The sequence below is a fragment of the Apus apus genome, chromosome 3 (genome assembly GCF_020740795.1).
Source record: "Apus apus isolate bApuApu2 chromosome 3, bApuApu2.pri.cur, whole genome shotgun sequence".
NCBI classification, from domain to species: domain Eukaryota; kingdom Metazoa; phylum Chordata; class Aves; order Apodiformes; family Apodidae; genus Apus; species Apus apus.
This window is the reverse complement of record NC_067284.1, coordinates 78,493,947-78,506,588: the sequence shown is the minus strand read 5'-3', so window position 1 is coordinate 78,506,588 and position 12,642 is coordinate 78,493,947. Positions and strand designations below refer to the sequence as shown.

General features: G+C 35.9%; 1 protein-coding gene across 6 annotated transcripts in view; it reads left to right on the top strand.

Moving 5' to 3' along the window:
* The window catches only part of BIRC6 (baculoviral IAP repeat containing 6), a 171,377-nt gene that overhangs the window by 9,573 nt on the left and 149,162 nt on the right, over positions 1-12,642 (top strand). For all 6 annotated transcript variants that reach the window (XM_051613084.1, XM_051613086.1, XM_051613087.1 and 3 more), the window contains exons 2-6: positions 5,166-5,347; positions 8,198-8,335; positions 8,738-8,931; positions 10,899-11,010; positions 12,362-12,444. In XM_051613084.1, the coding sequence (XP_051469044.1) occupies positions 5,166-5,347; positions 8,198-8,335; positions 8,738-8,931; positions 10,899-11,010; positions 12,362-12,444 (709 nt within the window). The remainder of the gene's footprint in view (positions 1-5,165; positions 5,348-8,197; positions 8,336-8,737; positions 8,932-10,898; positions 11,011-12,361; positions 12,445-12,642) is intronic.

Here is a 12,642-nt window from a genome sequence, read left to right as displayed (position 1 = left end):
AAGATAAACTGTAGATCACATCTTGTAATTGATTAACTACATCCAGTTTTGGCAAATAAGGGACTTTGAAGGCACTTTGTGATGTTAAACTGAGCATTTCTGCCTCCTTAACATTCTTGCTGCTTGGAGAACATTTTTAGGGTTTTTCTTCTATTTCAGCTATGGATGCATTTTTCCTTTATTTGGTCATTTTGGACTGCGCTTCCAGGCCATGTTGCAGATGTAGTTGTGTGCATATAGTGAAATCTAATGGGCTGGTTTAAGCCCATTTACTTCCTTCACCTAAAATAGCGACATGAACTTGTGTTCATCCAATAGATTCCTTTCCATCCTTTCCTGAAGTCTGAGAATGCTTTTGTTTTGAGAAAGGAGGGACCTAAGCAGCATCTTCCCGGTGGCAGCGGATTGCTTTGCTGAGGTGAGGAGCAAGAGCAAGTAGGGGGCAGGAGGATAAAACTGCACTGCTGAAGTTTTTGCTGAAGAAGTAGGCGAGCAGAAGAGGAAGAACAAGAGAGAATCTCTAACTGGTAAATTCAGTAATGATGAGCAGGCATGGCCTGTTTTGGCCATCTTAGCAATCTTCTCATTACTGTATTCACAGATGTTCATAACCACTGTGTTTTTGTTTCCTTTGGGAGCCACTGATATAAAGCAATTCAGAGACAACTCTGTCCTTTTTAAACCAGACTTGCAGTCATGCTTTTTGTCCTCTTTTGCGTGAAAATGTTGCCCTTTCCAATTGATGTATAATTGTGGTTTATGTAGTAATAGTTTCCTGCAAATATAGCACTTTAATAAAGCAAGTTACACTTCAAGACAGTTTTAGGTTTTTTATTTGTACTGTAGAACTTCCTCAAACTGCAAGTATTGTGTTACACTTGCCTTGGCAGGCTTGTGTTACTTGGGTAGCATATGAAATGATGGATTTGAGGACTGGATTTTTCAATTGGTTTTGTGATTATGTGAAGTGGTAGCAATAGGAAAGGCACCTGCCTTGCAACAAATGAGGACAACTGTAACATCTGTTTTGTTTTTTTTAATTCCACATATTTGTGAAAAATGTGTGAGACGTAGCTGAGTAACGTGCTGGCAAGAAGCATTTCTGTCCCTAATAGAAAGGATGGATTTGCTGTCTGCTAAACCTCACTTCTGGGAGGAGAATTTCCATGCAACATGTTACCATGAGGGTAATATCTCCCAAACTCGAAGGGGAAAATTAACATTTTATTTTAAATTCTTAGCAGTACATGTTAAGGATTTCTATAATTGTACCTTCTGTTAATATTTTTTATTCTTTTGCATTTAAATAGCTTGATGTTGAAATGTAAGTTAATAGGATAGAGAGCGCCTTTGATCTCCTGAAACTTTATCCATTTAGCTTCCCATAGCAGTATTTTGAAATGAGCACTAATACAGTAGTTGGATATCGTAGTTTAAATTGAAAGTGCAAAAACTACTATCAATACATGTCATGTGTGTGTTATGGTGAGCTGATGGGATTTCTGTTTCTTCCAAAATACTACTTTTTAGTCTGAAGACCTAGTTGCATGCATAGATCAAAGCTATGGATGTTCCTTTAGATGTTCAGTTGGTCTTGGCATGATGGAATTAGTGTTAGGATGCATGTGTTTACTACATCTCAATTTATAGCTGCAGATAAAAGTTCTAGTTTATTCTAATTGTTTGCTTGCTGTGCATTGGGAGCTTGTTGTGAAAAGAATTATTGACTTTGTTATATGATTTAGTGCCATTCCTGGCTAGTAGCTTTCAAGGTGACTTAGCTATTTTTTTTCAATATTATTAAAAAAAGCAACAACTAACCCCACGTTACTATTAACATTAACCTACATCTTTTCATCATGGTGGCCATGTGTATTCAGGTGACAGCCACTTAAGCTCTGAGGCTTTGAGATTAAAGCTGTCTGTAGCAGAGAAATGGAGACAAGCTTTTTTGTTCTTCTACTTCTTGAAATGCAAAGCTAATTCTCTAATGGATTTGGTTCATCTTCATGCCTACAGACAAGGGGGCACCATACATGTTGCTTAGACTGTTATGTATTCTCCAAACAAGTTTTTCTGTAATGTTTTTTTGTAGGTCAGTTTTTGATCACAGGAAATTGCTGATCTCTGTTCTGTATTGTTCAAAACAAAAAAGGCGGAGGGGGAATGTTCCTTTTAGCAAATTCTTCATTTTTGCAGTCTGGTGTTTATTTGCTTTCAGTTTTGCTAGTTCTAAGGTTGTTATAGATGATGTACCATAATGTAGCATGCTATTGGGCTTGCACTTCTAGCATGCTAGCAGCCCTCCAGGTTTCCTTACAGGAACTGACAAAAGCCTTAAATGACTGTGTTATGAGTTGTTTTGTTTTCATTCCTAGACAGATAAGCTGGAGATGTGGGAGAAGCTATGATCCACCTGTACAAAGACTGAAAAGTAAAATTGTTAAAAACTTCGAATTACTTCCACCACCCAAAATAAATTGCAGCTGGAGGAGTTAGGGCTAAAATGAGAATAACAATTGGGTTTTGATGATCTGGCTGAAGTCATTCAGTGGGTTAATGTTAAACTTTTGAGCTGTGATTTGTGAAGATGTGGATCCCTACATAGAGCTTGTAAACTTAGCCAGGCTGGACAGATAGGATATAATACTGTAGTGGCACCAGTAGGTTTTTCAAAGAATATTGGTCAGAGTCCATTGGCACATTGTAAGATATTGATCCTGGGTTAGAAAGGACCCTTCTGCCACTGCTTTGAGGAAGTTTAAGCTTTTCTAGGCATTTCTTCTACTGTTGTGACTTATGCTATAGTGGTGACTTCTAAATTTAGTTTCCTTGTTCTCAACCTACTGTTTTAATCATATGGTCAGCCACATATGCACTATGATATGGTTTGTGATTAGGAGTAGAACCATCTTGAGATGTATTTTCTGAACTTCAAAATTAAACTCCTGAGTTTGCAAAATAGCTTGTCTACAATTTAGAGGCTATTCAAAGTGTAAACCAGTCAGTTGCAGAATGTGTTTCTCTGGGTATTGGAAGGACACTAAATATTAATAGAATAATTTCCTTGAAGCTCCATCTACTTAGGCTAATGAAGTTTGATATGTTCTTATGCACTTCAATCAAAATACAACCAGTAACTGTAAATAACTTTCTAGAGATAGTTTGGCCAAAGTCTTTCTGTCAATGTAACCAATCAAAATACAAGCACAATGAGAATATACAGAAATATATTTCTTGTACTGTTGTTAAAGCTTTTTGGTTTGTTTCTTAATGGAGAAGAAATATGTAGATTACACATGTTATCTACCTCATTAGTAATATTCTTGGCTTCTAAAAATTTAGGCTGCTTTCACAGAGGATAGTAGTTAGGCGTTTGGTGGTTTAGACATGGAATTTCTTTAACTTCATTACAGAAATGATAAAATAAGGATGGTCTAGCCTGGAAAGCCACAAGGGTTGGGGTCCTACAGGTGGCTAAACGCCTTGTCATAGGGCACGAGTATACTCTTGTACTTGATAAGCAAACAAGAAAAGAGGAAAAGAGTGTTCACGGTGTTGGCACTGCCAGAAAAGGTGAGCTCCTTTTTGGGAAGGAGGAGAAGTAACAGGTCAAAGAAAGTGCCATGTAGTGATCCATCACTTGAATCACACTGAATAGATTGCAAATACCATTTGAATCTACTGAAGTTTCTAGATTAGGCCATCAGATACCTTACAGTTTATTTACATAATAGTTTCCAGTATCTTCTTGAAACTAGTAACTTTAAAGACGTGAAAACCTGCATTTGATTTTTTGTCAAAACTGTTGTTTTTCTGTAGAATTACTTACTTCCTTGCCTGCAGCTGTGTTCTCTGTAGTCTTGTGTGAGGAGCTCCAATGTAATGGCAAAAATACAGCTTGAAACTAGTTGATTTGCCATTCAGATGACCCTTTTCTGTTGAGCTAGGACTAACAACTTCATAACTATCAAGTGATTCCAGGCCTCTTGAAGTATTTCAGACTGTTCTAGCAATTACTACATTTTGAGAGTATATGAGTCATTGTTTCCAAAATTTTGGTGAAAAGGCCAACTGCCAGCTATTCTTGACTAGAGTTTTCAAGACAGGATACCACAAATGCAATACGGTCAAATTGATGTGCCCTGTATTTGGAGAAGTTTTAATTTTAATTTAACTGTATCAAAGTATAAAGATGACAGAATTATGTAGCCGTCTTTATCTGGATGCTTCATCTGTATGCTAGCTAGCTACCTAAATGGTGGGTTTTAATTATTCATAATAAAAACAGTATCCGGTGTCTGAGGAAAGAGGAGAACAGGGGCAGGACTTGATTAATGCAGAATCTAATGAAACTCCTGTTTCTGTGCAAGAAGAGAGATCTGTTGATGATCCAGCGATTCCAGGTTTGCCCTTTGGATGGTGTATAGCTTCTGTAGCAGCAGTTTATGCCTTCTGTGAATTACAGAAATTTCCCTTATGTGCAGAGAGCATATTACATGGATTTAGTTTAACACTCCATTCAGCCTTAGACATGTAATCATGACAAGTAATATTAAACATTTCTGAGGATAATATCCATTGCCACAGCCTTTCCTTATTTATCTATAGACAGTCTTCCTCCACCCCCACCAAACTTACCTGTTACTGACATCATGTGTGCAGTGCTGAGCAGAAATAAGCTACCTGAGTGTCTCAAGGAGCACATGTAGCACAGGCATGTTATAAGCTGTATTTTATTTTCAGAAATTTGAGTATTGTTTTGCTTGAAGTGGTGTTAATCAGCCTTAATGTTAGTTTAGTAATTTTGTCATAATTTTCATGCTGATCTGTGCAACTTAATTCTTATTATTGATTGTCAACTAACATCTATTTTGGGCTTGAAAACACTAGTTTAGGCCTCTTAGTAGGAGCAGGACTTGAATGATGGCTTACATTGCACAAATAAAATGGTTGTAGGTGTTGATGGGATGTATACATTTTGGTGGTTTGTTTTTTTAATGTAAGAAATAGAAAACATTGAAAGTTGTAGCTGAAATGCTAGTTTTCTGTCATCTCAAGAAGTAAAGATTTTGCTGAAGCGTTACTTTCTGGAACAGATATTAGACATATTTTATAAAAGCTGTTTTCTAATCAGATCTTGCTTTTTGTCTTTCCCTTTATAGCTAAACCAGGTGGACGGGTGAAATGTCAGTATATTTCTGCTGTGGATAAAGTGATCTTTGTGGATGATTATGCAGTAGGATGTAGGAAAGATCTCAATGGCATCTTATTGTTAGACACAGCTCTGCAAACGCCCGTTTCAAAACACGATGATGTGGTTCAGCTTGAATTGCCAGTGACAGAGGTAAGAGGTTGAGAGGGAAAAAAACAATAAGTATGTAAGTAACTGTGTCAGAAGTACTGAAACCAGGCGTTTGACCCTGAATGTATTGTGTGATATTAACAGCATGAGATGGAAAAGTTTCTAAATGATTAGCTGTCATAAGGCAGTAGCTTTTTGCAGTTACCTATATCTCATACAAATAAGAGCTTGCCTCATTGAAAGCATGTTTTTACAGATGAAAGAGTTTTGTAGTGACCAGAAATAAGGACTCATTTCCAAAATTTTGTCAGTGCTTATGTATGGAATCTATGCACTTCTAGAAGTCAGTCTGTGCTGCTAGGCATCCTTAAATTTTTTTGTTTTAGGCTTTCAGAGAAGAAAAGACAATTAAAACCAACTAAAGTGTTGTTGCTACATGTGAAGAATTAATGCTGGAATCCAACTTTTCTAGCTGGGTCATTGGGCCTAATTAAAGACACTTTTCCCTGCAGACCTGTCTTTCTTTACATGTTTGGACTACCTCAACTGTAATGTGATTCCTCCTGGTTTGAGACAATATAACCAAGCATTTAGTATCACTGTAAGGGAATCTAATGTATAAATTTTTGCTTAGAGTGTGAAGTTTAGGATTTTTTTGCTTTGGTTTACCTTCAGCTAGCATAACATTTATTAGGTGAGGTAGTATGTACGTTCTTATTTTCAAATGTTGCCTAATACAAGATATCTTCTATTCTAAGGTACTTGGTGATAAGGAAAGCAGCTTCCACCTTTATAAGAGTCATGAAGTAATAAATCGGGAAAGTAAATCTGTACAACAGTTTTAGTTATAAGTGAGATTAATTCTTTGTTTGGAAAAAGCATAGAGCATTTGCAAATAATACTTAGAATGGTGCTTACAGTTGGAAAAACAAAACTGCCCTACTAGATCCAGATTCTGAATCTTTAAGGCACTCTTGAGAAATTTAACACTTTTCACTTGTCTTTCTGGGAAATAAATTTATATTGAATGATGTACCACCAACAAAAACTTACTGAGCATTACTTGAAAATACTTATGTGCTATTGAATAATAGTATTGAATTATTATGGATAGTATTGGTGTGAACCAAGAATGTGTATTATATGTGGGATTTTTAACTACTTATCTGGAGTAGGAGTAACAGCAATAAAATGTCTCATAGAGATCTCTGAAGAGAGCTTTCCAGGTTTCTCAAGCTTGCTGCCTCTGGCATATTTTTTTTACACCATTTGTGGGTAACTACAAAATCTTGGTATGTGTTGCTGAATGTGAAGAGACCGACACAGGTCAGCATTTCCTATTGTAAGTTTTGCTGTCACTGGTTTGCAGTCTCACATGGTTCAACATGAGCTATAAGTTCGTATCAGTTTTAGCAAAAGATTCTTTGGTGCTAAAGAGTTTACAGACTCATTTTAAGGTTCTTTCAAGTCCTTCCCATAGAAAAAAAACCAACAAAACTGAAAAATATTATAGTTCAGTAGGAACAAATTTGGGGATTTCATGGTCAAATCAGTGAGGTGGGAGGAAAACCATTAGCAGTCTTCAGTTCTTACTTTTAATTTGAAAGAACAGGTACCCAGACCTCTGAAAATTTTAGTAGATAATCAGCAAATATCATACAAACACATAAGTCCACCTCTTTTGTAATACAAAGGTCAAGAACGATTGTCCAAGCAAGGACCTTGATTTTTTTCTTAGTTTCGAGAACTTTTTTTCGCAAATATTTGCACTTAAATTAACTAGTCTTTTTGTATGATTTATCTCCTGGTAAAGCAGTGCATCTTCATGCATTTCTAATCGGCAGCATTTACAACTAATGATACAGTCTCTGTGCTGTTTTTACTTCTTGTAGAACACTGAATATATGAACTTCCACAATCTATCTGTTGTTCTTCTGTCATCTGCAAGAAGCTCGAGAAGTATGAGATGCCACAAAAACTGCAATTGTCTTTATTGAAATCTGAGAAGCAGATCTGCCTTATTTCTGTCTTTCTTCCCTTGAACTCTCCACAGATGTAACCAAGTGGCCATTTGGTCCATTCTGTTTGGAGCAGTTTGTTATACCAGTTTTATTTGCCTATAATTGTAGCTTGGAAGATTGCATATAACATTTTTCAGATGTTAGCCCACCTAACAAAAGATACAGAATACTCAGTGCTTTGCAGGTAAAGTGTACCTTTAAATCTTACCTGTTGACATCAAGTTAGCAGACAGAGGGACAAGCTAGAAACAGATGGCACACGGAAGGAAGGCGTCAATAAATGGACGTTTATAGTGTTCTTTTCTAAATACGGTTATTTTTAAGTTTTGAGAATTTCTAGGTTCAAAACTAGCCTATTGTTTTCTGCCTCATTTTTCAGCTTCATTATACAACCAGTGTAAGTAACTTGTCTCTAATTTTGTTGCAACATTGTTTTTCTCATTAATGATAAGATACAGAGCTGCTCAAAAGAATGACAAGACTTTATTCTGGCTCTCACTTTTTGCCCCTAGAGCTGAATGAATCCTTTTGAAGGGAAAGTATTGGGCAACAGAGGTCTCCTTTTGCTTGGCCTTAATGGATGTTCTAATTGTTGTATGACTAACTTGTTTAACCTTTGGTAATATTGCCCTTGTGGAAACTTGTAATAATTAGTCACTATTGCCAAAGTTTATCCATTGATTGGCCTACAAAGTAAAATTTGAAACTGCTTACTCAACTCTGGATCTTATGCTCTGGGAATTATGCTTATATCATATATGATAAAGAAGGATGTGACAAATTACATTTCCCAGAGTAATTAAACAGGTGTACTTCTTGTCTGTAGTTATTCAACATGGATGCTGACTTTTCTTGCACATCTGCATCTTAGGCTCAGCAGCTGTTATCTGCTTGCATAGAAAAAGTAGATGTTTCTAGCACAGAGGGATACGACTTATTCATTACACAACTGAAGGATGGTTTAAAAAATACCTCACATGAAACAGCAGCAAATCATAAAGTTGCGAAGGTAAGAATTTGTCCCTGTATTGTCCAACATGGATTCCCAAGTTGTTTGCTTAGCTACCACTGTTGAACCATACAAAATGCTTGACTTAGTGTGGTGGATTTTGTTTGAAGAGGATGGAATATATTATGTTTTAGTTCCTCTGTGTGAAGTTCCGCTTGCTAAGAGAACAAACAAGATTAGTTTCTTGATAACAAACAACAAATAAACTCAACTGAGCTTAAAATCAGAAGTTATTGACTCTCATTGCATTATGTCCATGTTGCTTTTGTGTGTCCGTTCTTGTATTATTTCTTGAAATCAAGTTGTGCATTTGTTTTTGCTTTTGACACCTTTGTGATCTATTTTTTGTTCAGATGCTGAAAATTTTAAATATAAACTAGACACTTCTTTTTCTTAATTTAGTGGGCAACGGTTACGTTCCACCTTCCTCATCATGTTTTGAAGTCTGTCGCCAGTGCCATTGTAAATGAACTCAAGAAGATAAATCAAAATATTGCTGCCTTACCTGTAGCATCCTCTGTGATGGATAGGTTATCTTACCTCCTGCCCAGCGCACGACCAGAACTTGGTGTGGGGCCTGGTCGATCTGTGGACAGGTATATTAAGATAAAATAAGTGATAAATTTGACTGCTTAGTTACGTCAGAATAAGCTCTTTGTTGACTAATTTGCCAAAGGAACTAATCCTCTTCTGTACTTTTTTGCTCTTACACATACTGCTAATTAGTTGTTTAATGCACAATGCACTGTATGTATTACTAAACTTAGAGAAACCTTGATAGATGCCACAAGACTGTTTGGATTCTGACTTTAATGTCAGGCAAGTTGAATTCACTTTCCTTTTAATACTAACATATACTTTCAGAAAGGTAACATTTGCAGCTCTAAATATAGATCCTTAGGTGGTGTTGGAACATGTTAATGTGATGTGTTCACTCAGGCTTTACTCTTCATGTTTGATCATGGGTTTTATCTGAACAGTCCCATGTGTATGAGTAGTTACTTAAGTTACTGGCTTTACTGAAACCTTCCCAAGACTGCAGTGTTGAAATACTTAAAAATTGCATAGCTTTAAGAGTGTACGTATGCCTTCCTTGAATGGAAAGCACTAATTTTTCTACCAATGATAGAGCATAAATACTATACTGCATCTCAAAATCAATTCCTTTTCCTTCATGCAAGAAAGAGTTATGCCTATGTTTTGTGTTTTAGAAGTTCAGGCAGTTGTTATCTTTGCAGAATATATATGTGCTAATTCTGAACTCTCTAGTCAACTGTTATGTGTTTGAAGTCAGGAAATTTTACCTCAGACTGTTGCTTCATATTTTTCTAATCCAAGTGATAAGGTGTACACAAATGAGTAACCCATTATTTTAACCTTCATAAGCCAAGACTAGTTAGAATACTGATAAATCTTCTAAGTCTAGAAATGAGTTCCTTCTTGAAAGTTTTTGTACAAATATTATTTTGCAAACATACTCTCATTGTTTTACAGCTCAATTCAATAAAATTGATTTAATCTCTTACTCCCCCCAGCCTCAAGCCACCAGGTCTACCTGTACCTTGCCATATTGTATTTTCAATTACAGCTCTCCAAGAACTGTCTCTTAAGATGATATAATTTCACGTTAAGACAGCCCTTCTCTAGGTGTTGCAAGAACAGTTTACATCCTTCATAGGAAATGGTTTCATATATCCATTCTCTTATATGATAGTAAAAATCTCCTGAAACTGAGGGGCAGAAGCGAGAAGTGAGGCACTTTTCCATTTGGCAGGACTAGGTCTTGGGATGATAATGAACAAACTTCTGTGAAGGAAAAAGAAAAGCTGACAGTTGTTTCTTACGTACTAGTTCAGATGAGGGCCATACACTAAGTAAAGGTGAAAAAAAGAGGAGCTTCTTTCCTTGTAGATCTTCATTTGCAGAGGACTTCATATTTTGTGACTTAGTAGTTCATAATTGTATTATGTCATTAAAAGTATTACATACTATATTATAGTATGTATAGTACATTATTGGATATGTAGTATTAAAAGTATTATAGTATGCAATGACTGTTGAATGTTGGGGGTTTGTACCATGTATTCAGTTAAGCCTAAAGTATTGCTTTAGAGTATTTTTAAATATGTATATTCATATCTGTTCAACTAATAAACCTAAATTTTTCCCTAGTTGTCCCATTAAAAACAACTCCATAGCAATTCTGTTGGGCTAGATTCTGCATCTTTCTGAAATACAGAGTATTTTTGGGTATTTGATGCTTTTCTGCAGTTAGGCCAAATAGGCTACATGGAAGCCTATTTGATTAATCTTTGTTTTAAGGTCTGTAGGTCTAAGGTCTATATAGTCTTTTGGACTCCTGTGTGGATGTACTTTAGGTACCCAAGTGAGAGAACACTGTAACTTTTCTGTAATTGTTAATTATAATTTTAAGTATAAGCTAGAAATCACTGTCTGTAGTACTTCTAATGGTTACTAGAACACTGAAAATATCTCATAAGTAGTTTACTTTTTTGATTCTCAGTGGCAATTTTGGGTAATGTATAATTTATCACCTTTCTAGGTCTTTGATGTATAGTGAAGCTAACAGGCGGGAGACATTCACTTCATGGCCTCATGTGGGTTATAGGTGGGCACAGCCAGATCCTATGGCTCAAGCTGGGTTCTATCACCAGGTAAAAGTTGTTCTTGGTGTTTGTTCCCTAGGTGAAAGTTTGGGGAGCAGGGTACAAACGGTTGTGGTGTTTTGGTTTTGGTCATGTTTTGGGTTTTGTTTTGCTTTGTTTTTGTTTCGCTTTGTTTTTGTTTCTGTTTGGTTGTTTTGGTTTTTTTTACATTCTTTCAGTGATGCAGAAACCATAATAAAAAAGTTTTGTCATTCAGCTCTTTTCTTTTTTTAAGTTTCAGGGTTTTTTCCATGTCCTGAAGTTGCTTCTTTTTTTGGTACAGATCATAGAAAATACTGTTCTTAACTTCATATAAAACACTTTTAGGTATCACATTGAACTGAGTTAAACAAAAAAATAAAATAAAGATGGAGTTGGTTGTTACCTAGAGTCTCTCTTTGATAAATTTTTCAGCAAATACCCTTTTTATATTATAAGGAAAGCCAAAAAAAATCAATAAGCCTGACAATGGATTTTTCTAACCATACTTTTCTAGTGGGACTTAAATGATATTGCAACAAACAACAGTTGTAGATGACATTACTAAATTCTTAAACCTCGCAAATAAATACAATCTGTAAGTTTTATTCCACTACTTTAGCTTATTTCCATTTTTCATTCTTTGAAATTATTTCTACTATCAAAAATTATTTATTGTATGGATTTACATAACAATGGCTAGGCACATCATCTGACATCAGTATTGTCTGCCTCATTATATCAACTGCGAAGTCTGGTAGGTGCAAGTGGATCATGTTTTGGAGGATTTCTTAAGCTTGTTCAGGAGAAGAAATATGGGGAATTCATGTGTTAGAATTTCATCTACATATTCCCAGGCATCTCTCAGTGACTTGAAATGCGGTCATGAAAATGCTACATTTTAAGAGAATGGAAATCTCCGTTCTTTTTCCTCTGTCACTTTAGCTGGTAATAACTGTTCTTTGCAGAGGAGCTATACAGAATGCTTTATATTCCAGCAGGTTGAAGGCTTGGTAAGAAATATTTGTTTAACCTGTGTTTTTCCAAGCGTGCAAATGCACAAAAATTTTTGAACCTTGTGAACGTTTTCCAGAAAAAAAAGTCTTAGCAGTAATGCTGAGTTCTGTTCTCTGTGTGTTTTTTATCCAGAGGTTTGCACAGGTGTTGGTTCTGAATAATTTCTATAATAACGTGGTATATCCTTTTGTTTTTTTAATGTGAAATACTGCTCTTTATAGTATGTAACTTGTGGCCTTTTATACATGTGATGTGGTGCTTTGCTGTGCCACTAGAAAGAGAGTGCTTGATCACCTAGTTAAAGTGTTTTGTAGTATATAGGTATATAAATTTCAAGTGTAAGTGTTTGGTTTTATTTTTACAGCCTGCTTCATCAGGAGATGACAGAGCCATGTGCTTTACCTGTAGTGTGTGTTTGGTATGCTGGGAGCCTACAGATGAACCTTGGTAAGCTTGGTGATCTTTACAGTAGACTTAATTTCATGCTGAAGAGGTTAGAAATCTTCGGAGGACAAAGATCAACATTATTTCGGTGGAATTTCTGATGAGTTTAGGGAGTATCATTGACAAGGTTGGATTTCTGGGAAGATTCCATAGAACAAATTGCAAGATAATTCCCTGTACCGTGTCAAAGTTCTGCATAAA